At 40.6% G+C, this 25,138-nt stretch overlaps 1 protein-coding gene across 1 annotated transcript in view; it reads left to right on the top strand.

The window, feature by feature from the left end:
* LOC122810120 (transcription initiation factor TFIID subunit 4-like) overlaps window positions 1-25,138 on the top strand; it is a 1,443,428-nt gene that overhangs the window by 1,178,907 nt on the left and 239,383 nt on the right. The window contains exon 11 of the mRNA XM_044081596.1: window positions 5,340-5,454. Coding sequence (XP_043937531.1) covers window positions 5,340-5,454 — 115 coding nt within the window. The remainder of the gene's footprint in view (window positions 1-5,339; window positions 5,455-25,138) is intronic.

Here is a 25,138-nt window from a genome sequence, read left to right as displayed (position 1 = left end):
TTTGAACTATAGTATTTAATGTGAGTCAGTCTATGATATTTAGCAGGTAAGTAGTTAGGTGAGTTCAGTATGTTTGTTTGGTTATGGGTGTCTATAAGTGTTGGAGTAGTGGTTTGCCTCATGGGGCAATGGACTCTTAGGCTGTTAAGATGCTCATAGAATGTAAGTAGGTAGGGAATGGATAGAAATGATTAAAAAATACAGTGGTTCTTCAGGAATATGTGAGAGCAGCAGCTGCAAATACTTGATATCGCCAGCCCAAAGTTACCCTACATTAGGATGGAAATTATGTGTTGGGCACAAGTTGTGTGAAAAAACAGGAGTTTCCATTCCTGCAGCCAGTCAGCTCAGACCTAGACCTAAGGATCACACGCATGCATTGCTTTGGACCCTTAAGGAAGAGGGCCAAAATTGAAAAATGTCAAGGATATTATGTTGATCATCCATGCCCTGAAACTTTAATAGATATCTGGATGCCAGAAACTTTTGAACATAATCACATGCAATACTCCTGTGATGCAGTATGTAAACAGGCAGGGGAGCACATGTTATTACCACCTTTGCAGATTGTCCTCCCAGACCTGGGAATAGGCTTTACTGTCAGCCATATCCATGAGAACCATCTACATACTGGAAAATGTAATGGCAGGTCAGTTAAGCAGGACCTCTGTGAACTCACCAGATTAATTGCTGCATGGAGAAATCTTCCTAGATTTGAATGTCAAATAGGTGTCCCATATATAGACCTCTTTCCTTTGCCTAACAGTGCACAATTAGAGGAATTCAGCTCCAGTACACTTCACAAACTAGTTTAAACAGTAAATGGTTTCTACCTGAATTGGTAATGAAAATCTGACCACCTATCATCTCTTTTTTGCTATGGAAAAACAGGGTAGATAAGTATCCAAACAGACCAGCAAAATATCTAATTTCAACACCTTGTGTTTTGACTACTGTGGAAGGGCTGTTGCTGGGTAGTTAATGACACACTTGATGTCTGCCACAGCCTTTTTGGTAATGGATCAGAGCATTTTTGAGGCTGCCACTTGGACTTGACTTTTCATTTTCTCCAGTCATTACCAAGTGGATATTCAGTTGAAGAGCAGGGCTGATATTGCCTGTGCTCTACCAAAGGGGCTGCTGTAGCCCTATACCTAAATCCAGGGTCAAGAATTGTTTTTATTGCTTGGAAACCTACCATTACTTTATGAATGCTTTACAGTGATGATGCTTATGATGACCATAATGCAGCTGTGCAAGGGTATTCAGCGTAACTGTAAATGTTTGAAAAATAGGGTCTTTGCTAGAGTAGGAGCTCACATGTACTTTTCCTTCTCTTTTCTTTGCAATCCTGTAGAGACATAGCACCTTTGGTAGTAGCCAACCTTGAGAGAACCATTTGTAGGTATTGATAGTAATGGTATTGTAAGTGTTCTATTGGAAGATATTGACTGAAATGTTTGCATGGTTTAGCAGTTGGCTTAGATGATTGATTACTTTTTTTTCTCATTTTCCATCACTTCCTTAGGAATTTTTGATGTCCTGCTCTATTAGGTGAGGCTAGGAGATTTTTGGTGGTGATTTATCAAAAAGGAATTTAAAATGGCATTGGTTATGCTATCCTTTACAGCCAAGTTTTTATTTTCCTCATGTAGGGGACTTCTGACTATTGAAGTCTAACTAGAAGACTGATATGTAGCTGTATCTAAATCACTTTATTCTATAAATGTACTGCCACAGTGATCCAGTATTTAACCATTCATAATTAGTATGAGTTCCAGTGCACAGCTGCGCTTTCCCATATGCCTAGCCACTTGTGAGTACAAGAGTTTTTACGTTAATTGACATTTTTGTTCATAAGTGATGTCAGATCATTTTACTTGCTATTCATTAGTTAGCAGTAAGTCTGAGACCATTAATTGAATCATGGAAGCATTTATTGCTTAGATATTCTTGTTTTATGCTTTCCTTTTTGGCCATTCACCCAGAGTGGTGACGAGCTTATTCCTAGTAATGTCGTATAGATTGCATGCCTATTGCTAATAGACCTGTAGTCCTGGCTTCTGGTTTCCGTTTCCATTCATCTGTCTTGGTGCAGTGCTATGCAGTTTTTTTGTGATGCTACAGTGCCATGCGCATCTTATGGTAGGACCAACATCAATCAGCAAGACCTTGCCACAACCCTCTCTTATTTGGGCTTTTTTTTCAAACTTCCTTCTTGTGGTGGAACAGAAGGGTTGTATTTTCATTCTGCAATCTAGCTCCAAGTCTTATGCTTTTCTGTTTGTTGGATTTTTTTTTTTTTTTTTTTTTTAGCAAAATGGTCACAGAAGCATAAATGTAAACTATCAAGAACTTCATAGCACACTAGTTAATTTTAATCATCATGGGATTTTACCCACTGGCTCAAAATAGAGAATTGGTTTATAATTTATCCTTTTTTCACTGGGTTACTCCCATTAGGGTAGCCCCAAGGTGGTATTTATATTACTAGGGAACTTTCCCTACTTTTTTCAATAGGCAACATTGAATCTTTTACTTCCACTTGAGCTACACCAACTCGGGCCGATTGGGTCTCTGTTTGACATCTCATCTGAAGGCAACACTCTCAGGAGTGCAGCACCACCTTATCCTGCAGTGCAATGTCAGAAATTCATCTCCCTCGTGTGCTTTCATGAGGAATGGCTCTGTCTGCATTTTAAAATTAAGTGATTACTTTGCTACAGAATGTTTTTTTTTAATTCTTTCTCTTGTCATAGTACTGAAGCAATTAAACAAGGATCACTAAGCTACGGATACACTAACACCATTCTGATAATTATCTAAGAAATGCAGAGTGGCCTGTCATACCATGTTTTCAAATCAAGGCATTCTAAACAAGTTATGTGTAGTTCTAATTTTTATTACTTATTAAGGCTGTAAGGTGTTCTTCAGTATATGCGCTATTTTACATCTCTAGAGTGAGTCACAGCACTTAGCAGTAATTGCGAAGATTATTTGTTTTATTTCTTATGTATCTTCTCAATAATTTTTAGCTTCTTCCACAAGAATGTCTTCTCTTCTCAAGTGAAGCAGAAACCTTCTGCAGCACAGCACTGTTGTTAAATTGATGCAATAACAGCATTAGGAGGCACTCTAAATCTGAAGTGTAGATTCTGCATTTAAAGCTTTGTATTCCACAAATGTGAATATTGCTGGCCCATGTTTATGTGGCATTAATAAATAAGTATTAAATGCTCCATTTCACATGTGCCACCTATGTGTGTCAACAGTCATACTAGAATCATGGTACTTTATGTTGACTGACAGTTACCAACTTTTCTTTCAGTTGCGAACCACCTCATGTTTAGGATAATGTAACTACTGCTTTTTAACACCTACAAGGCTAGGCGTGCAAGAAGAAAGGTGAGCATTTAAGGAGGCGACATTAAATCCAAGGAGGTTAGCCATGATATTGGTAGAATAGGTTTACAATTCAAATAAAGATAGTGCTTTGATCGTTTATTTATGACATCGAACGAGAATGCCGAAAACCAGATATTTTTTTGATGCGGAAGTTTGCAACAATATCGTCTCCCAATTTGATGCATTTGAAATAGCCCCACTACTGTCTCTCCTTTCCTAGGTTCTGCAGGGATGCATGCCTCCCTGCAAATTATATATACCAACTCTGAGATCGCATTACAGTGAGGAAAGGGATACATTCCCTGATCCTCACTGTACTGCATTCTCCATTCACATTGCAGAGCTCATAATAAGGAATCATGCTGTACATTTATTATGAGTTCGTACTTTGTCAGTTTAGGATTATGCACTTTAGAAAGCGCACTTTCCTTGAACTGACGTTCGATCAAATGCACTTCCAGCTTTTGATAGTAAACTGGTAGAATATAATATTTTTCATTGTAACTGAGAAGATTTAGAATCATTGCCATCTCTTTGAAATGTATTTCATTATTAAGAATCTCCTTGGCAACCAATGGGGAGGAGTGAAAGTAGGCTTTAGCCAGACTACCTACCATCCTAGATTGCTACACCCTCTTCTCAACTTCATCACCCTTTAAGCCCTCACTTCTCTACCCTTACCTCTCTCATCCTTCCTCTCTGAACTTTCGTTACCATACTTTTTATATATCCTTCATGCTTAATATCACCCATGGCTACAGCTTCTAAGTCTTCAGTCTCTTCATGGTATTAAAAAGTTGTGTTGAACCAGGTGACCAAGTGTTTTATTATGCTCTGGACACTGCCTGTATAATCAAATTTGCTTCTAAACTTACTATCTGTATGGTATTTAAAATACTTTTACTGACCCTGGTGATAGTGTTTTTATTTTGCTCTGGACATTGTACAAAAGTATTTTGCTTCTAAATTTACTATCTGTTCTGCTGCTGTACATATGAATATATCCTGTAAATAACTTTGATAAGCTGCATTTAAAATACTCTGTGTATTCAGTTGTACAAACTGATCATCTGTTTAACCTTGTGATGTAACTCTGTGTTTATTCTCATTAATGGATTATGTATATACTATAGTTGTTAGTGTGTTACTCTACTGAATATGATTGTGGAGGTTTTCTCCCTGGGCTTCTGCTGAAAAAGGGCACTAGCCCAGTCAGACTGTCCCAGTCAACAAATGTCAAATAAATAAAGAAAGCTGCCTAATTCTTGCCTTCCCTGCAATTGCATAGGAAAATACGTGTCTGACCATTATTGCTCTGTTAGTTTCCATGCAGAACTTCTTTGAATTAAAGATATCAAGGTCTCTACTATGAATTTCCTTGGTTGTTTCCAAATGGTTTAAGGGACCACCACCTACTCATTGGTTAAATGGTGATCGGTAATGAAACAATGGGTTTTGATTGAATACTCAGTATATCAAAACAATCATGGGTGTTGAAGTGAGATGTGTAATAGTGAGAATTGGATGTTTCTCATTTTCCCCATTGTTATGCAGTCTGAGTTAGTATATCTAGACCTTTTGGGGTGTTGGAGGATGCAAAACATACTCCATAAGTTTACACCAGTTTCGATAGTTTGGTGTTTGATAACTTGATTTGACAGAATGGTAGCCGATGAAAGTTCTATCACTTCTCATCATATACTTGATAAGTTAACTTACATTATTTTTTTTATTTGTAGGCACCTTTACCAGTGTCAGTATTGTCATATAATCCTTGAACAGTGAATATTCATTTTAGTAAAAGCAGTATTCCACCAATTAAAATCTGTTTATTCTTTCATATGCATGTTTTCTGTACAAAGGTTTTGAAAATAAAGTATTTTGATGCAAGTTGCCAAGAAAATGCCATAATAACATTGTTTGACATTTTCTAGGCACAGTGTTGAAGGCACCAACAGTACAGTCCAATAAGTGTCTTGGACCCTTTGGTATACAGGTCTTCGCGAATCAGACTAACAAGGTGAATGACCCTGGAGGTGGTTCTTTGAGGTATGAAAGCATTCACTTATTGCAAAAAATGCAAAGTAATACAACACTAGATGGCACTGTTTTACAGTAATTGGCACTCTTGTAGCCTGCACTTTAAAGGAACATATGATAGAACTGAAATCATTTATCTCATAATTTCCAGGCCAGCTTATTATGGTGAACCTGGACCTGTTTCTTTATTTTTCTTTCTGATTGTGCTTTTGAGTGTGTGTTTTTATATAAGATAGAATGTAGTTATCCAAGGTGCAGGAAAATGTCCAAAATGCATTGATCTTGCATGAAGGACTCTCCTTCATTTCCTCCACTATTGTATGATACAAGTAGCTTAGAAGATCTCATTATCTGAGGCATTTGAGTACCTGTTCTAATGCATGATGTGATATCTAGCACAAAATATGTAAACATGCTCATTCCCGTTGCTTACTAGCGCTTTCCTGTCACTCACATAGCTCAGATTATGAGCCTATCATCATTGAAGCTGTACATATGCCTGCCTAAAACACACAGAGGTCCGCATTGCCACCAAAACACAAGCCAAACCCTGCACTAGTATTTCCTTTACTGTAATAGGGAAAAGCACAGCATTATAACTGCAGCAAATGGCAGCATCTCAGCACTTCCTCTTGTAGATGCTATCAACAGAAACTGTTAGCTTGGGTGCTAAGATATGGTGGGAATCAAGCTGTCCTCACATAGGGACCCGTGGCTGTGTACAGACCCAGACACAGATGGGGCCAGCAATATAAGGAAAAGTTCTCGGAGAGCAGGTTGCATCCTATCCCTTCCTTCAAGTAAATATAGTGTTTTAAAAGCACCTTGTTTTATGCTGGTGTGTGTAGCTTATCTTCAGTTTGCAAGGGCTGAAGCCCATTCCTTTCTCTGCTTCACTGAAGGATGAGGGAACTGGAGATATACATCTGTCTTCCACAATGAATAATGCATTATGTAGTGTCAGTATCACCCAGTCCCCATTTGACTGGATGGAGCTTGAGGCTGACCAGCCTGATCCTGAGGAGCCGCATTTGTCTCTCTCCATCTAAGGTCAAGGGAATTTGGGCCGAGGATTTCTCTATTTTAACTTTTCCCAACATATTTGGGTCAGCTGGCCTTTCTAAAGAGAATCTTTCAGCTAATCCCTCACCAGGATTCTAGTCTCAGGGCCCAGATATCAAACATATGTTTAATGGGAAATTGAACCATCGTTTTTGGAACTCACTATTTTGGAATATGGGCTGAAGCCAGCATTGCAGCTGGCACAGGCCTCTCCTCAATGCATTACCTTTAGTTGCATGGTCTCATGAAATGGTTTCCTGTTGCCTACACCTGGAATGTCAGTCACATCCTTGCATATGTGAAATGTCTTCTTTGAACTCATGGCAGTAGTTTCTGTAGGGAGTTGTGGGGATCAGAGAATTCAAAGTCAAGTGACTTAAAGACAACAAAGATAATGGGTTTATGTCTGTCTCCACTTGCCTCCATATGGCCACTTTTTTGGAGAGACCCTTAAGATTATGAGAAGTGACTTGGACTAGCCTTGTGTTGTAGTCTTTCCCTGAGAACCCCCTTGTGAAATATTTGAGGATGTTGTCTTAGGAGCCATGATTCATTGGCTCCCCTAACCTGAGCTATTTGTTAATGATGATGTTTAAGCAGTATGGAGATCCTTTAACTCTGCCTCTTTGTTAAGTAAGAAAACCGATATCATTTATAAGCCTCAGCTGCATATGTCTGACTCTGTGGCTTAGTAGGATAAAACCCTGACAGTGACCCTGATAACCAGAGTTCATCTAGCAGCTCAGGCACTACAGAAAGCCAGGTTAAGAAGGGAGTGAGCAGCCACAGAGCTGGCTTGCCTATCTGGGGGGTAGTGACATCAGTCAGTTGATTTCATCCATGCAAGAAGTTATTTGCATGGCACCAAAATGTCCACGGCCAGGGATGTGAGAAGGAAATCCCACGCCAGTGCTGGTAGTCACTCTAGATTTTTATTGGAAGCATGTGCAAGCAAGATGAGGCTGTAGGATGCCTTGTAATGATGTTGCTGCTCATTTCAGCAACCAGTATGGGACTAGGACCCTAAATGAAATGTCTTTACTGTGGGAATTCCAGTAGTGCACAAACTTACACCTGTGGCTGCCAGGCTGATTTCTCATTTAGTAGACTGTCATCCCTGTACTAGGAGTTACCTAATGTACAGAGAACTGGATGGTTTTAAGACACACTGGAGGAAACATGGTGATTATCAGAAGCAGAGGCAAAAAGAATATTTAAAACATGCCCCAACTAAATGGTAGAGCCCCCTAACCAATTGTCATTGTGCTGACTCTTTCATGAGTTATTTGATCCACCATAGGTATCAGACACTACAATATTTTACCACCTTACTTTCTGACAAGAAATCCAAAACTTTGGGCATGTGTGATAAGTGTGTACTCCATTGCTATGTAGAGGCTTAGGGCTATTAATTCTTCCTCTTACTGAAGTTCCAGTCCAACCTGGTAAACTTAAGGATCTCTCATAATATGGCTCCAGGGGAATCCTTTAAGGACCATAAATGGCTTCCACAGTGGATTAAGATAGTCTTCTACAACTATTTTGGGTACTTTGGCCAGGACCACAGGATAAAGGTATGTGTCTGTTCAACACAAGAGGGCATAATTGGTATAACCCTCCCTCCCCGTGTTGGAGCTCTTTATCAGGAGCCTGGATACCCAGATTGCACAGGATCTGATCACTAACCATCTGAAGATAAAGCAAACCCTCACCTTATTGGAGAACCTTTTTAACCCCACCTCCTTTTATGGCCTCTTCCCTTTCTAAGCCTAGCAGAACCCAAAAGGGAAATAAACTTCTTTACTACCTAAGGAAGACAGTGAAGCTCCCCCCCAATCTTGCCTCAGCTTAATTAACTAATCTAAGAGGACAGCTCAAACCTAACTCAAATTTGGGATTACCAGAAGGGGGGGGGAGTTCTCCAAGCTCTCCAAGGTACTATCTCAAAATACAAGTGGGTGCTAGAGCTGTTTTTTTTGTCCATGCCATGAATCTTACTACTCCTTCCATTGGAAAGAGCTTCAGCAGCAAACCAGTTTATCTTAGCAAAGTCCAGAGTCATCATCTCACAGTGGCCATAGAGACAACCCTTTTTCAGGTCAGAGTTGGAGTTTTAGTTCTGCCTGTTCTTGGTCTGAAAGGGGATGGACAAGTTCGGTCCCATTCTGGACTCCATGTACTTTAGCCATTACATCCTGTACATTTAGATCTGTTTGGTCACCTTGCATGGACTGTTTAGAAGTTTACAAAAAATTGTAGTTCGTCACACACACCTGTTAAAATGCCAGGTTTTTGTGTTCTAAAAAAATGAGACCACAATAAATCATTTCAAAACTTCTCACACCTTTAATGTGACATATAACCTGTATAATTCAATTGAAAAACAAACAAAGCTGTTAGGGGGAAAAATATAAAAAATAAAAAGTGTATAATACGATGGTTGCATAAGTGTGCACACCCTTAAACTAATACTTTGTTGTGTGTGCACACCCTTAAACTGATACTTTGCTGAAACAGTTTTTTGATTTAATCACAGCATTCAGTCTTCTTGGGTAGGAGTCTATCAGCATGGCACATCTTGACTTGGCAATGTTTGCCCACTGTTCCTTGCAAAAATGCTCCAAATCTGCCAGATTGTGAGGGCGTTTCTTGTGCAGAGCCCTCTTCAGGTCACCCCACAGATTTTCTATTGGATTTAGGTATGGGCTCCATCTGGGCCATTCCAAAACTTTAATTTTCTTCTGGTAAACCCATTCTTTTGTTGATTTAGATATATGCCTGGGATCATTGTCATGTTGAAAGGTGAAATTCCTCTTCATCTTCAGCTTTCTAGCAGATGCCTGAAGGTTTTGGGCTAAAAGTGACTGGTATTTGGAACTGTTCATAATTCCCTCCACCTTGACTAAAGCCCCAGTTCCAGCTGATGAAAAGCAACCCCAAAGCATGATATTGCCACCACCATGCTTCACCATGGGGATGGTGTTCTCTTGATAATGCAAAGTGTTGTTTTTGCACCAAACGTACCTTTTGGAATTGTGGCCAAAAAATTCAACCTTGGTCTCATCAGACCATAACACATTTTCCCAACATGCTTTTGGGAGACTTGATGTATGGTTTTGCAAATTTTAGCCAGGCCTGGATGTTTTTCTGTGTAAGAAAAGGCTTCCGTCTTGCAAACGTACCCCATAGCCCAGATATAGGGAGAGAATGGGAGATTGTTGTCACATGTAGTACACAACCAGTACTTGCAAAAAATTCCTGCAGCTCCTTCAGTGTTGCTGTAGGTCTCTTGGCAGCCTCCCTGACCAGTTTTTATCTTGTCTTTCCATCAATTTTGGAGGAACATCCAGTTCTTTGCAACGTCACTGTTGTTCCATATTTTCTCTACTTTTTGATGACTGTCTTCACTGTGTTCCGTGGTATATCCAGTGGTGTGAAAAGTTTTTGTACCCTTCTCCTGACTGATGCCATTCAACAATGAGATCCCTTTGATGCTTTTTAAGTTTGCTGTGAACCATGGCTTTTGCTGTAGCAGGCAATTGAGTAAATGTCGGAAAAATCCTACTAGGACAGCTGAACTTTATTTGGGGTTAATCACATTCTCTTTAATTGATGGCATGTGTGTACCCAAGAAGACTGAATGCTGTAATTAAATCAAAAGTGCTTCAGCAAAGTATTAGTTTAAGGGTGTGCACACTTATGCAGCCAGTTTATTGTACGTTTTTTATTTTTTATATTTTTCCCCTAACAGAGTTCTTTGTTTTTCAGTTGAATTGTACAGGTTATAGGTCACATTAAAGGTGGGAAGAGTTTTGAAAAGATTTATTTTGGTCTCATTTTTTTATATCACAAAAACCTGGCATTTTTACAGGGGTGTGTACACTAGCAGCAATGATCCCAATGATGGACATAAGTAACACACTGACAGTAGATGTTCAAGTAGAAGGAGCACTGCTACATTCAACTTTACTTCCCTTTGTCCTCTCAACTTTGTCGATTCCTACAGAAAAGACTATGGGACTGGAGACCTGATTCCCATCTTAGGTCTGTGTAACCCTTTGACTTTGCAAATTCAGTTTGCAAAGTTTTTATACATCAGCAATAGAGTGACTGTCAGTGCTGGATGTATATACTTGTTAAAAGCAGCTCTCCCTACCAGAGGTTATGAGGGACAGAGTCCTAGTGTACAAGCCTAGGCAGTGGTCCTTGTGGACTTTAATAGACCAAGGATCAGAAACAGGAAGTGCCCCTAACCCAGGTATGCTAACTAGATAGTTTCAGATGAGAAAGTACGGAAAAGTGCCATGAGCAGCTCTTCATTTTAATCCATGTGTTGAACTGATGACTAGAGTGGAGGAGGATTTCTGCTCATTGGCAGTATCTTAGAAAGATCTGAAAGTCAGACATCCACCTTTGGCTGCTTCTCAGAGATAAGGATTTCTACTGATGTAATACCTCATTTGTGCATGAGACATTGTACAAACCCCTCACAAAACTTCATTTATAATCTAGGAAGAACTCTTAATACCTTTGATAAACACACATTTGTCTCCCCAGTGAAATTGTGCAACTGGCATCATCTAAAAACCCTTCCATTGGATGAGAATCCAGGTTTCTTCAATAACATGCTTCTCAACATCTTAATTCAACAGGCCTCAATAAGGAGAAAGAGTGAAAATAACTCCTACTTCCTGGTTAATACTACCAACATAAAATAAAATGAGACAGACAGACTGACAGACAATGCTCTGACAAGCCTAGAAGACAAAATAAAACAACATTATCAACATTATAACTTATCCAATGCTTATTTTATCTCAAACAAGAGGACTTTCTTCTGCTGCTGCCAAAACAATTCACACAGTAACCCTAAACAATTTTAGTCCTCCATTAATAAATTGGTACAGCCAGGAAAATCAAGTCATTCCCAACGCCTTACTATCAGAAACTAATGGCTTGTAAATTATTTCATTAATTCAGCCACATGTCTTCAAAAATATGTTCTGTCACTCCTCCCTCTTCTACCCAAGCAAGCAACTCAAGTGACATAACCTCACTCATTAGAAACTATCTGCTGAAACTAAACTCATCTTCCTTTGTTGGTGATAGCCTTACAGCAGTATATATCAAAACCACTACATCTGCTTTATCTCATCCTTTATCCATAGTAATTAGCAAATCAATATCAGAGTCTTGCGTACCTGATATGTGGAAATAGACATATATTCTTCCTCTACATAAAGTTTGACTTTAGGACCGACCAGCTGCAGACCACTTGTTCTACCACCTGTATCAAAATTCCTTGAGAAATGCATCCACTTTCAATTGCTTCAGTATCTTCTAGAAAAAGTCCTACTGCCGTGTTACTCATAGGGGATTCTGGCTTAACAACTGTGCAGATTCTTATTAACATTTCTAAGTACCATTGACAGTAGTAGAAATAAATGCAGCTGATTTCTTTAATTTTATGAAATTTCTTCAAGGCAGCTGATAACAGTTTTACATCTAGTAATGTTTCATTAAATGTTCAAATTGGCTATTCCAGTTCTACTGTCTCCTGGTTCAACAGTTATTTACACTTGGTCAGATTTTTTACCAATAATCACAGTTGTACTACAAGGATCTCCTTTAAGCTCTTTACTATTTACCATCTTCATAAATAGCCTAGTTACAGCTACCAAACATGCAGCATTCATATAACATGCAAATTACTCCACTCTTGCCTTCTGTGCCACTAGCAGACCATTATCCCAAAATCATTTTCTTTTGTAGAAGTCTGGTTGCGGCAATATCGGCTCCTACTTAATGTTAAAATCGCAAAACTGCTACTGTTTTTTTTCTCCAAAATTGCATTTAAACAGCAAAACACTTTTGCTATTCATAGGTTTATACTTGGCTGATGACCACCAGGAATTTTTATGAGCCTAGTCACGCAACCCCACCCAGTTTGGGTAGTTAAGAGATATGTGGTGGGATGTTAGTTTGGGATTAATTTATTTACTTTTGACATGGGGGACAGAGCAGGAGTGAATTTGTGATTTCCCATCCAGTGGAGTGAATAGTATCAGGGATAAACTCTGCTACGCATTGATGGGGAACTTATTCCATAGCATGTCGATCATTTGAAACGGTGTGTCTAGCATAATCTGCGTCACAGGCAAAGTTCAGGTCCTCGGCTCTAGTGTTCCTTGTTTTGCGGATGTGCAAGTGATGCATCAAAGATGCTGTGTATGACAAGCATGGATCGCCTCTCAGTAATCTGTAGGAGACCGAGTACAGAGAGAGATCCTGAGGGCAATCTGTGTAGAATAAGGTATTCATACTCTGGATTCTCCTGGTGAGGAACCTTTGAGGGCATTCTAGCTGTTGCAAATGCCTGGTTAGGTACATGCCAAAAGGTACGTTGTACTTAATGATAGGTCTCTTAAGAGCTCAGTGGAATAGTACTATAACATCCATGAACCTGTATGCCATACCTTTGCTTATGAGTTGGGTGACAAAGAATGACTTTCTGTCGTGGCTACATGTTGATCAAGGGTCATATTACTGTCTACATATGTTCCCAGTTCTTTAAGTACAGAACTAACTCTTAGAGTGTTTTTTTTTGATGGAGTAATTAGCATGGGAGGATGATTTCCCAAATACCACTGTAATGCATTTCTTCGCACTGCATTTTAATCTGTGACTCTGGCACCAGTCATTTGTTTGTGTCAGACCCTCTTGTAGGATATTGGTGTCATGGGGAGAATCTATATTAGCTCCCAATTTATGGTCTTCTGTGAACTTGGTGAGCCAGAGGTCTTTTATATTCACCCTGCTTCTGAGAAGTAGATTACAAACAGGAGTGGCTCCAACAAAGAGCTCTGTGGTACTCCACTGCTGACTTTTATCAGTCTGTCAACTGTAATATGCAAAGCCATGGAATTAATTATCATGGAAATTATCAGCAAGGACATTGTCAACCTACAAACATTGGACCCATCTCGGTTTGACTCTGCTAAGGGAAGGTCTTTCCTACTTAATGTAGTAAAATTGTTTGAGGGGGTCACCAAGGCAATGGATGAGGGAAAAACTGTGTATACCACATTCCTTGCTCTAGCCAAGCCATTCTGTAAAATATCCCACTCACTTATTGTTGACAAACTCATTGAACTTGGCATTAATCCCTATTTAACTCACTGGATTGCCAGCCGGCTCACAGATAGGGCCCAAGAAGTCAAGATTTCAGACCACCTCCACCACGAAACTGATAAGCAAAGTATGTTGGGCCCACTCCTGTTTGGCGCATATTTTTTGGAAGTCAAGGCTATTATCAAAGGCCTCGGGCTCACCAAATTCGGAGATGACTGCAAATTGGAAGTGATCATACTGTTCTGTCTTGGAATAATAACACCGTGGGTGATAGCATTTTGATCCCTTTTAAGCATCTTTTTTCTGAAGACTTGCTTCGGGTTCTGCAAGAGGCTAGGAAACCCAGTACCAGGAAATCTTATTTGTCCAAACTAACAACACTAACACTGTGCAAGAGGGCCTAACACAGACAAATTACTTGTGCCAAAGCCGTAGATTAAAACTCTGTGCCCAGGAATGGATTTTAGTTCCCTTTGAAAACTCTTCCACCTAAGTTAATGACTCCATTGATAAAACATCCCTAAGAGTTGATCCGGTAGTTAGGGATGAAGAAACATATGTTGACAGTAACCTGGCCTTCATCCATCATGTTGCAAAGATAGTAAGATAATCATTCTATGTCACCCAAAGTATAAACAAGGTTATGGCATCCAAGGTCCAAAAAAAGTTGAAGTATCACTCTACTCAGCCCTCATCAGACCCATCATTGAGTGCAGTGCCCCCTGGCATGTTCCTAACCAGACAGTTACAACCATTGGAATCCCCACAAAGGTTCCTCACCAGTAGAATCCATGGTATGAACACCCTGCCCCACACAGATCACCTTAAGTCCCTATCTGTGTACTCCATTTCCCATAGGTTACTGATGAGCAATCTATGCCTGGCATATAAGGCATTCTCAGATCCAGCTCTGGTGCATCTCTTACACTTCTGCAAAAAAATCAAGACCAAAAGTCTAGATCCAAGGACCTGAATTGTGTTTGCAACGTAAATAAAATGTGCTGAAGAGACCAATATGGGTTTCAGGGGATCCCTGCACTATAGAATAGGCTTCCCTACCAAATGAAGCAGAGTTCATCATGACATTATTCAAATGAAACCTTGATAATTGGATGGGAAGTCGCAAAGTCACCCCCAAGTCTGGCCCCCATGTCTCAGATGGAAAGAGGTCAACAGTAAATAAAATAATCCCTAACTAATGTACTTCTCTCCCCACATATCCCTTCGCTACCTCCTTACTAACATACCCCACCATACTCAAGGTACTGGGGGGGGGGGTTGGGTTACATGTTTAGGCTTATAAAGACCCTGGTGGTCATTAGCCTAGGAAAAACCTATGAGCAGTAATAAATAATACAGATTTTTCTCTAACGTCCTATAGCAAGAGCATTTTCTTTATGTGTAATTAATTGCATAGCCAGTGAAGGTCAGAGACTTCCTTAGTGGAAAATTTAGATATATATTGGTCAAATATACCGACAGGGGGTGTGCACTTCCCTGTTGAAAAAAATAAATGTACATTAGTTGCAGATGGAAATTAAAGCAAAGATCACTGCTGTTAGCATGAGCTCTGTTTGGATATATTCTAAGAAAAGTGTAATAGTCTTTGGAAATAAGAATTCATGAACCTAATTTTAAATCATGACTGGCATTGTTGCTTAGCTTAAAGTCTTCTTAGAAGCAAGAGTATAACATATTTATTAAAGGTTCTGTTTGCATTATTTCTGAATTTATAAGGCTTTTTATGCAAAATCCTTTATGTTTAGGTCAGGTTTTCCTAATAATGTACAGACTTTTGTTGGTCTTATTTCTAAGAGCATTTTTGTTGCTATAAAAATAATTGTTGCTCCTGTTTATTAGGCATTTTTATGTATTGCACTGAGGAGATGTATTATAGTGGCTATATCACCATATTATTCCAAGACAGAACAGTAAGCACTAACGTTCATGTACTAATTTTTCTTGCACAGTTACATCTTTATGTAGGCTTTGGCTGTCCAACCTTTTTGGCTGAGGGAACTCTTACCGTACTTCGCAAGGCATGTGGGCCAAATTACCATATCCAGTGTGTATCTGTCCATTCAAAACAGTTTGTTGCTAGATATACTGAGGGCCAGATTCTGGTCTTAGAACCACTTGTAGGACACCCCTGCTTTACATCTTAAACTTAACATGCTTTTTAATGGCTTTTTATTGCTGTAAATTTATACCATACTAGCATCTGCAGTTATTATCCTTTATATTGATGCTGCCTACCTAGAATGGCTACTTATAATTATGTTCATAGGTTCATACTAGGCTATCTGCCCTAGGGCATTTATAAGCCTAGCCAGAATGTGTTTGACTTTCACCACCCATTTTAAATTTATTTTGCTATGCCCTTTTTCGAGGTTAGTATACTGTGCCTCTGTCTAACAGTGACACAGAAGTGATACCCGGGGTAAACCTACGATCTCCCATCCACTCATCAAGATTCCTCTTGAAGAGAGTCAATGAGGGACTCTGCCTAACCTGGACTGGGATTTTATTCCAGAGTGAAGGGAGCCTCTGGGTTATGAATCTGTCCCTCCAGCATGTCCTATTTATTTCAGTGCCGAGGTTCAAGTCTCTCGAGCGCGTAGCTCGATGGGATTTGGATTTTCTGAGGTGCAGCATGTCCATTAATTCCGGGTTGGACATGGCTTTATACGTCAGGCACAGATCGCCTCTGAACAGGCGGGATGCCACTGAGTAGAGCTGGAGTTTCTTTAACCGGGCAGCATATGCCATCTGTTTGAGCCCTTTGATCCTCTTGGTGAGGTACTTTTGGGGTATTTCCAGTTGCTGCAGGTGTCTGGTAAGGTACATCCCAAAAGGGGCATTGTACTCAATTATGGGCCTGATGAGGGATGAGTAAAGAGTCACGATGACGTCCCCTGATCTAGATGTGAATCCCTTCATGATTAGGTGGACTATATAAAATGTTTTTCTAACCACTTTGGCCACGTGGTTGTCAAATGAGAGATTGCTATCAACTTGGGTCCCCAGGTCCCTAATTACTTCTTCTGTACTTAATGGATTACCACCTATGTGGTAATTTGTGGGCACTTTGTTTTTGCCAAAGGGGATGACTATACATTTTTTGGCATTTAGCTTGAGGCCATGGCTGTGGCACCAGTTGTCTGTTTCTATGAGGCCCTTTTGGAGGATGCTTGTGTCGGCTGGAGAGTCGATTATGGCGCCCAGTTTGCAGTCATCTGCGAACTTGGTCAGCCACAGTCCTTCCGTGTTGGCCTGTACCTCCAAGAAATATATACCGAACAAGAGAGGTTCCAGGACTGAGCCTTGTGGGACACCACTTGTAACTGGTTTGGAGTTTGACATGGCTCCAGCAATTCTAACCATGTGGGTTCTGTCCTTGAGCCAATTTGCAGTCCATCTAGTGACATAGGGGTTTATATTTAAGCTGGTGAGCTTATCTATAATGCCCGAGTGGGGTATTGTATCGAAGGCTTTTCGAGGTCCAGGTAGGCTGTGTGGACCACCTTCCCCTCGTCAATGGCCTTGGTGACTGTTTCAAAGAAATCAACCAGGTTTAAGAGGCAGGATCTGCCCTTAACAAAGCCGAACTGGGTAGGATCCAGTGTTTGTAGGTCCCCAATATCTTTATTTATGAGGTCCATGATGATCCTTTCCATAGCTTTGCGGACCAAGCTAGTCAGGCTTATGGGGCGATAGTTTCCAGGATCCGTTGAGGCACCACCTTTATGGAGAGGGACCACTGTTGCTGTACGCCACTCTTTGGGCACATATCCTGTAGTAAGGCTGAGATTGGACAGTAGTTTTATGTTTGGGTTTAGCTCTTCTTGGAGTTCATGTAGGACGCAGCCCGGGACACCGTCTGGTCCCATTGATGCTGTGTTTTTTGCTTTGGAGAGGGCGGCTCTTACCTGTGCATCTGAGATGTCAGGGGGACAGCACTCTGCTGGGATAGATATTTGCCCTTTTGGTGGGGAGGGGGGGAGAAGTTTGCGCTGAACCTGTCAGCTAGGATGTTGGCAATGTCTGTGGGTTCGGTGTATTTTTTGTCATTTTGGACTAATTATGAACATATCTGGGAATTACCACCCAGGTTCCTAACATAACTAAAGAAAGCCTTGTGATTATCCTTAGTGTCCTGTGCAATTTTTCTCTCGAAGCTGGCCTTAGACAATTTTATGTGTGCCCGTAGTTTTTTGCTAATACTGATCAGTGATGCCTTCCCTTTTTGGGATTTTGCTCTATCATTTAGTAGCTTCCTCCTTCTATTGTATAGTTTGTTTATGGCTGGGGTCCACCAGACAGGACATCTGCCTTTGGAGGATTGGGTCTTGGTTTTATTTGGGATCGCATGATCCATGCATTCCTGAAGGTGTTCATAGAATGTGTTTATAAAGGATTCTGCAGTCTGGGCTGTATTTTCCACAGGCCCGGGGGCTTTGAAGGATTCCACCTCAGTTTTGAGGAGTGTGAAATTTGCTTTAGAGAAGTTTTTCACTGTGGTTTTCTGGGCAGGGGGTGGGATCGGGATGTGAATATCCAGTGAGATTAGTTTATGGTCTGATCTTACCAGTGAGGGATACACTTCTGGTCTGGGGCATAGAGTCCCCATGTTGGTGATGATCAGGTCCAGTATGTTTTCCCCTCTTGTGGGAGTGGTAACAAGTTGTTCCATAGCATTTGAGTTTATAAATTCTAGGAACCTTTGGGCGAGGGTGTTGGAGCTAGAGTAATGCTCCCAGTCTATGTTTGGGTAGTTGATGTCGCCCAATATAATGGTGTTTGGAGAGACCTTCATATTTTCCAGTGTTCTCAGGAAGGCCGAGTGGGGTTCCTGGGTTTGGGAGGGTGGTCTGTAGCAGGCTATAAACTGGAAGGCAGTTTTACCCACTGTTAGTTGCACATGGATAGTCTCTGATGCTTCGTGCTTTGCCACCAACCTGGAGGTGTGGGTATCTTTGATGAATATCGATACTCACCCTCCTTTTGTGGTTCGGTCCAAGTTTTGGGGCCGAAAAGCATGGTATGAGGTATAACCTGGTAGTGCTGGCGTTGAGTAGCATTACTCTTAGTTTCTTATCCCTTGTGATACCTATGGAGGTGGGTTTGTTTTTTGAGCCTTGCCTAAAAAAGGCACTATGGGGGTAGCAAGAGCCTTTGCCAATATCCGAAAGCCCAGGGGTGACAGGTGCAAGCCGTCCCTAGCGAAGCATCGTGGCTTGTCGAGCATATCATCCCAAGCTGACAGGCATTGGATCCTCTTTGAATGACACCAGTACTTAAGCCAATTGTTGAAATTGATCATCTTGTCTTCATATTGTGGCATCATTCTTGGTGAGGGTAAGATGCTACTCAAGGTCAGGGTCATACCGGCCTGGGCTACATGCTCAGAGAGCTCCTTTATGTCTCTTTTCATGTAGTGCAGGGAGGTACATCTCAGGTCATTCACACCAGCGTGGACAATGACTGAGTCATATTTGTACTTGCCTTGGAGTGACCCGAGTGCTTTGTGTTATGTGGCGGATCCTAGCGCCCGACAGGCTGCTCACCGTGACCCTCTCCTTGTTCAGCCTGGTGAGCGGGACCTCAGTGTGCCTGACGATAGAGTCACCTATTACAAGTGTATCAGGTGTGTTGTTTAGTCTTAAGGGCTGTGACTGTTCGGCACACTGGCTTTGTGAGATATGTGTTGCACGTGTTTTGTTTTGGGGTAGCGGCTGCTTGGGTGTCTGCTTTGGAGGTCTCTGCTGCTTCGGCAGATCTTTATTTAGAGCCTCGAGTATGTTTTGTGTGATTATGTGTTTGGTTTGCTGTCGTGGTAGGTCTATGTGAGACTGGAATTGTAGTGAGTGTAGTTTCCTTCTCCTCCTGACTGGTTATGCCAGTACTGAGTTGAGAGAGCTTAGCCTCCAGTTTGGCTATATGGTTGCATCTCTCACATGTGTTGGAATTTGTTGGGAGGAGGAGAGGGTTGTCTGTGTACATGAGGCAGTTGTAACATTGCCTCAAGATTCCCAGATTCACCAGTTGGACCGGAGAGAAGATTGACAACTCACCTTTGGACATGCTAGAATAATATTGGGAATTCCTTAATAATTGAAAACCAGGGCCAGTGGGGAGTGAGGGTGTAGTGCTTTTAATTTTTAGTGCTGACTTATATAATTGCTTTAGTGAGCAAGTGCCAGGTAACTTAAGTGCAATGTGTTACAGGTAACTTAAATGCAAAAATGACAAACAGTAACTTTCTTTCAAGTGAAACAAGGAAATAAGTACAGTAAGCAATGCAGATATCACTAGTGATCCACAGAAGCGCTGAGAAGCCACGTATTAGGTGGAATTAGCGTTCCAGGGAAATAACAAGCAAACAAACAACAAGCATATAAACAAAGCTAGATTCAGCAGGCCTGGATCTAGTCTATGCTACAGCAAACAAGGTGTACCAATTTCAGTAAGATACAGTTCAAATATTCAGGCACTATAAACCTTTAACCAGAAATTCCCAGCTCAGAAGGGCAGAGTACAGCCTCTTCTCCCACAAGAGTGCAGACCACAAGCCTTCTTAATGTAAAATAACTGGCCTGAAGCCCAAGTGCTTAAACCAGAGCTAATACACTTTAAGAATAACAGGCACTGGACTCTCAGTCAGCAGTTCCCAACTTAGAAGGATGAAAGCTACCTGTCCTGCCACCACAGTGCATGCCACAAACCTTCCTAATGTATAACAACTGGTCTGAAGCCCAAGTGCTTAATCCAAAAGACTTAGAATGATAGCTACACTTTAATCAAGTTACTACCAAGCAGTAATAAATACAATTGAATACTTTAGAGAATGCCTGGATTAGTGCTCAAGTTACACAAACAAAGCTAGATCCAGCAGGCCTGAATCCAGTCTATGCCACAGCAAACAAGGCGCACCAACTTCAGTAAGAAGCAGTTCAGATATGCATGCACTATAAGCCTTTAACCAGAAATTCCCAGCTCAGAAGGGCAGAGTCCAGCCTCTCCTCCCACAAGAGTGCAGACCACGAACACTCTTAATGTAAAATAACTGGCCTGAAAGCCCAAGTGCTTAAACCAGAATTAATACACTTTTAGAATAACAGACACTGAGCCCTCAATCAGCAGTTCCCAACCTAGAAGGATGTAAGCTACCTGTTCTGCCACTACAGTGCAGACCACAACCCCCCTCAGTGCAAAACAACTGGTCCGAAGCCCAAGTGTTTAAACCAAAAGGCTTAGAATGAGTTACACCAAGCAGTAATAAATACAATCGAGTACATTTAAGATGATGCAAAAGTAAAAAAAGTAGGTAGAAACACAAGTACAGTAAAAGCAGATGAAATTTTTTTTTTTTTTCTGAATAAGTGCTGAGATCAAAGAAACAGATTTGAGTGCTTAAACTAGAATACTGGCTCGTTATAAGAAAAAAAAAATTCTTTTTCTGACAATTCTTTAGTAGTCAGTCTAATACCATACATGAAGTGATACTGCTCTGTTTTAATTCTCCCTCGCCTAGGTGTAATATAGTACTGCTTTGGACATCTACCCGAATTTTAATATGTACTGAAGCCGCAGTGGTGCAGCGGTAGCATTGTTGCCTCACAGCAAGAGGTTCTTCCGTACGATTCTCGGCTGAAGTGCCTTCTGTGTGGAGTCTGCATGTCCTCTCCATGGTCGAGTGGCATTCAAAAGACATGCGTGAATGGGCATGCTTTCGTTAAAGGTTGGGTGTCGGGCTGGCACCTCGGCACCATAAAAATCGACTGCCAATCATTAGAGGACCGGAGTTCCACTGTTGCGACCCCTAGCCTGAAAAAGACGAAAGAAAAACAACAACAACTGTTGCAGCAATCTTGTATGATGAAGATGACACGTTAGATGTGCACGATTCCTTCTGTATCAAAAGACATTTTGAGGAGTAGCCATGGCAGCAGCAAAGCTTCCTTTAGAATTTCCCATGGTAGGAATGATAATCGGACAGTTTTTCTGTACACTTGAGAGTTTCTACAGTGTGTGTTCACACCTCTGTTTGATCATCAGTCTACATCTCATTGAGTCACTGAAATAGGCTGCAGCATGAGTTTTGCTGGGAGGGGGTTCAGATCCAATTTTCCCATTTCACTAACTCAATGCTTTGCAGAAATAAGAATTGTTGACTGTTGGAGTTCTGAAAGTCAGTGCTTATCCACTTAGATGAACCTGTGCCTCAGGTTAATGGGCATATTCTAAGGCATGGCAATCTCAGCCTTTAGTACAAACACAGTAACAACTTGCATTTCAGTGATCAGTGTTGTCAGATTTGCAAGCGAGTCTTGCACATTGAAATGGCTCCAGACATTAGAAGCTTTGTCTACAATCTAACAAGTCTTCCTTACCGTGTTTGGTAGAGAAACTGCTGCAGCTTTCTACTCTCTTCAGTAGTGGTTGCTGTAGCACAGCAGAATCACACACCTTCATATCCTCTAAAGCCTGCCATTTCTGTTTTGTGGCAACTATCTGGCTAACGAAAGAATATGTCAGAGGCATGGGTAAACAGACTACTCCCAAGCTGTTGAGCTTTAATGTTGTTGTTTTTTTTTTTTTTGTGAACGGTGTATGTATTTATTTGTATATGATAATATGTTGTAAGGCTTTGTTCTATTAAAAATGTGAATATTATAAAAAAAAAAACACTTGTATCTTACAGCTGTGCAAACCCCATTACATTTCCTTGTATCTCTCTGTAAGGAGCAATGATGCCCATTCCCTCCCTCCCCACACATACTCATTTTTTAACAGTATCATAAGTAAGTAGGTTATCTAGTGCCCTTTGCAGTTCCCTGAATCTGCCGCCCCTCCCCTGAACTCAAGTTCAGGACCAAAAAAAAAAAAAACTCTGAACAGTAAAAAAACATCTGGTCGAAAACAGTAGCAAACTGAATCACTTGCTACAAGTATAACGACCAGGTTGCTACAGTTACAAGCCAAAACTCGTAGCTTCAGCCAACTCTGCAAATATTTTATCTACGTTCATTTCTGCACTACTGCACCTTTGACATCTGCTGATCTTGGACCCAACACAATGTGCCTAGTGCACTTTTCCCCTTCACTCTCCGTAGCTATGCTGTTTTGAATCTGTCAACAAGAAATTATTTTGATATTTGCTTTTTGTCCATGGGTGGGGGGGGTTGAGGAACAGAAAGCTCTTTTTCACTTATTAGGTCTCTTTTTATAGAGCATATACTTTATTCTTCTCCGAATGTGATCCACATTCTCTTGCTTCGGATCTAATGTAGTAAATTTAAAAACTGATCACTTTTTAATTTAAACTTGACCAGCATAACTTAAAAGTCCTTCTTCCGTCTAAAGGTTTAAAATCTGCTAGTGTGAAAGTAATATTTTAACTGGTGAAAGAACCAGTCCACTGCAAACTCTGTTTTGACATGAGTTTGGCCACAAAGCAGAGTAAACCCTTTAAACACAGACACATTGTCACTTTACAGTATCCAATTCAGCCAGCATTTTGAGGAACAGTTCTTTTTTGTGTGCATCCCAAAAGTGCAGTTAAAAATTTAAATGCTTACTGTTGTCATCTGTGCAAAATGTCTGTGATCTTTCTTCCTTTACCTTGTTTTTAGGGCTGCAATTCCTTTGATGATCACTTTAAATTCAGATATAGTCACTGATATAACGTTGACGAATTTTCTTGGTAAACTGTTTTACTTATCTACCTGTTCTCCTTACAAATACTAGGCTCAAGAGGTGCTTATTAAAGGACTGATTTTACTGAGGTATATAAGCTGTGCCAGAATTGATTCCTTCTCTCAGCTTATGCACATAATATATTAGGTTAGTTGGAATGGTTAATTTTCCCTTAGGGTGATGCAGGCGCTTTAGGCACTGATTGATAAATCAATAAATCTTTTCTGCATTTGGTAAATAAGCTGTCAAGGGTGTTTGTCATTTTTTTTTCCTCTGGAGAAAAAAAAATTAGTCAGAATAAATGTGTTTCTCTGTGTTGTGCTTTTCACATAATAGCAAGCGATACTGCATTTAAATAAGTAAGAAATACAATAGTTCATTAAACAACAGTTGAAGACCTTCTTTTATGTCTTAACAAAGAATTTAGTTGTACGCACATTTGCATTTCAACCTCTAACCTCTCCTGAGGACAAATAAACATCTGAATACTAAGCCGTAAGGCATCCAGCTAGAAACCTGTATTAATCCACTGAATGCTGGGTAGTTTTCCTGAGCATTCTCAGCGTGTGTGCAGAATGTGCTGGTAGCCAGAAGGCAAACTGGCATCTAAAGCAGAGCAAGAATTTTGAAAAATAGTTGTATTTTGTATAAATTTATTTTGCCCTTTGGTGTTTTATTATAGCATATTTGTTTCATTACTTTTTTGTTATGCCTTCCTTTAAAAAGCCTATTTTGATTTTCTTTGGCCTATTTACAAGGTGTGGGTAGATAATGCATTTTTCACACCCTCCAGTGTCTTTGCGAGCATATTAGAGTGCAAAACTATCACATTCTTGCATTTATTTTCTATTCTGAACTTCTGTGTCTTTAGCTAGGAGTACTTTGCAATCACTGGCTTTTGATTAATCAGTTATTTGTTCTTTTTTGCACAGCCCTGTGTTGCAGTTCTTTTTATATGTATTGTTAAAAGAGGCTCTTCCATTTTCAGCAGATAGTAAGTGTGTTACTGAACTGAAATGCAGAATTTTCCTTTATTTGCGTCTGCCATTGATGAATACTAAACAACACTGCTGCTAGTAATGCAGTTCCGAAATTATATAATTGCAGTTATGATTTTGGGATAGTTTCATTAATCCTTTCCAAAGAGTTGAGTAAACTTGCTTCTTAACAGGTTGGTTTTTTGATTTGGAGTTTAAATGTGAAGGGAGATATTCCCGGCCTGATGGCATAGGGTGATAAAGTGTGGCCCAGGCTACTCTCTTTTTAGTTAGCTACACAGACACTTTTGAATTCAGGCTAAGAGGATGGCTTTGAGCAAATTACGTTGACTCAGTCATCCAGGGGGGAGGGAGGTGGCTTGACGTCACCTATGAGTAGATTGGTGATTGCTGACTGAAGAAGCTGGACAAACTCACATTGCTGAGCTTGGGGGAGGGTAGATGTGTTTGAGGGCATGCATGTCTCCCCCTCATTAGGCCACTGTCTTAAGTTAAAGTGCTGGCCAGCAGGAGGAAGGGATACACTGCTCCGCAGAGGCTGAACAATGGCCTTTACCTACTACCAGAGACTCTGTGCAAGGAGAGTGAACATTCTGATTGTGCTTGTTGGGCTGTAGGCTGTATTCTCATGTCCTTTTAGAGAGAATAGGAAGATTAGGTGCAGGTAGGGGGCTGTTGTGTTGAGTCCTGCGGAGGTTGGAGAAGAAGGGAAAATAAATAAAAAGGTGATCTTTTCAGTATCAGTGAGAATTTATCGCCAAATCTTTCAGAGGTAAGATGGTAGTGAAGCAGTTCTGTCATCT

This window comes from Protopterus annectens, chromosome 8.part1, assembly GCF_019279795.1.
Source record: "Protopterus annectens isolate FY-2018-M chromosome 8.part1, PAN1.0, whole genome shotgun sequence".
Lineage (NCBI taxonomy): Eukaryota > Metazoa > Chordata > Ceratodontiformes > Protopteridae > Protopterus > Protopterus annectens.
Note: the sequence above shows the minus strand (reverse complement) of the source record. Positions and strands in the feature narration are given on the sequence as shown.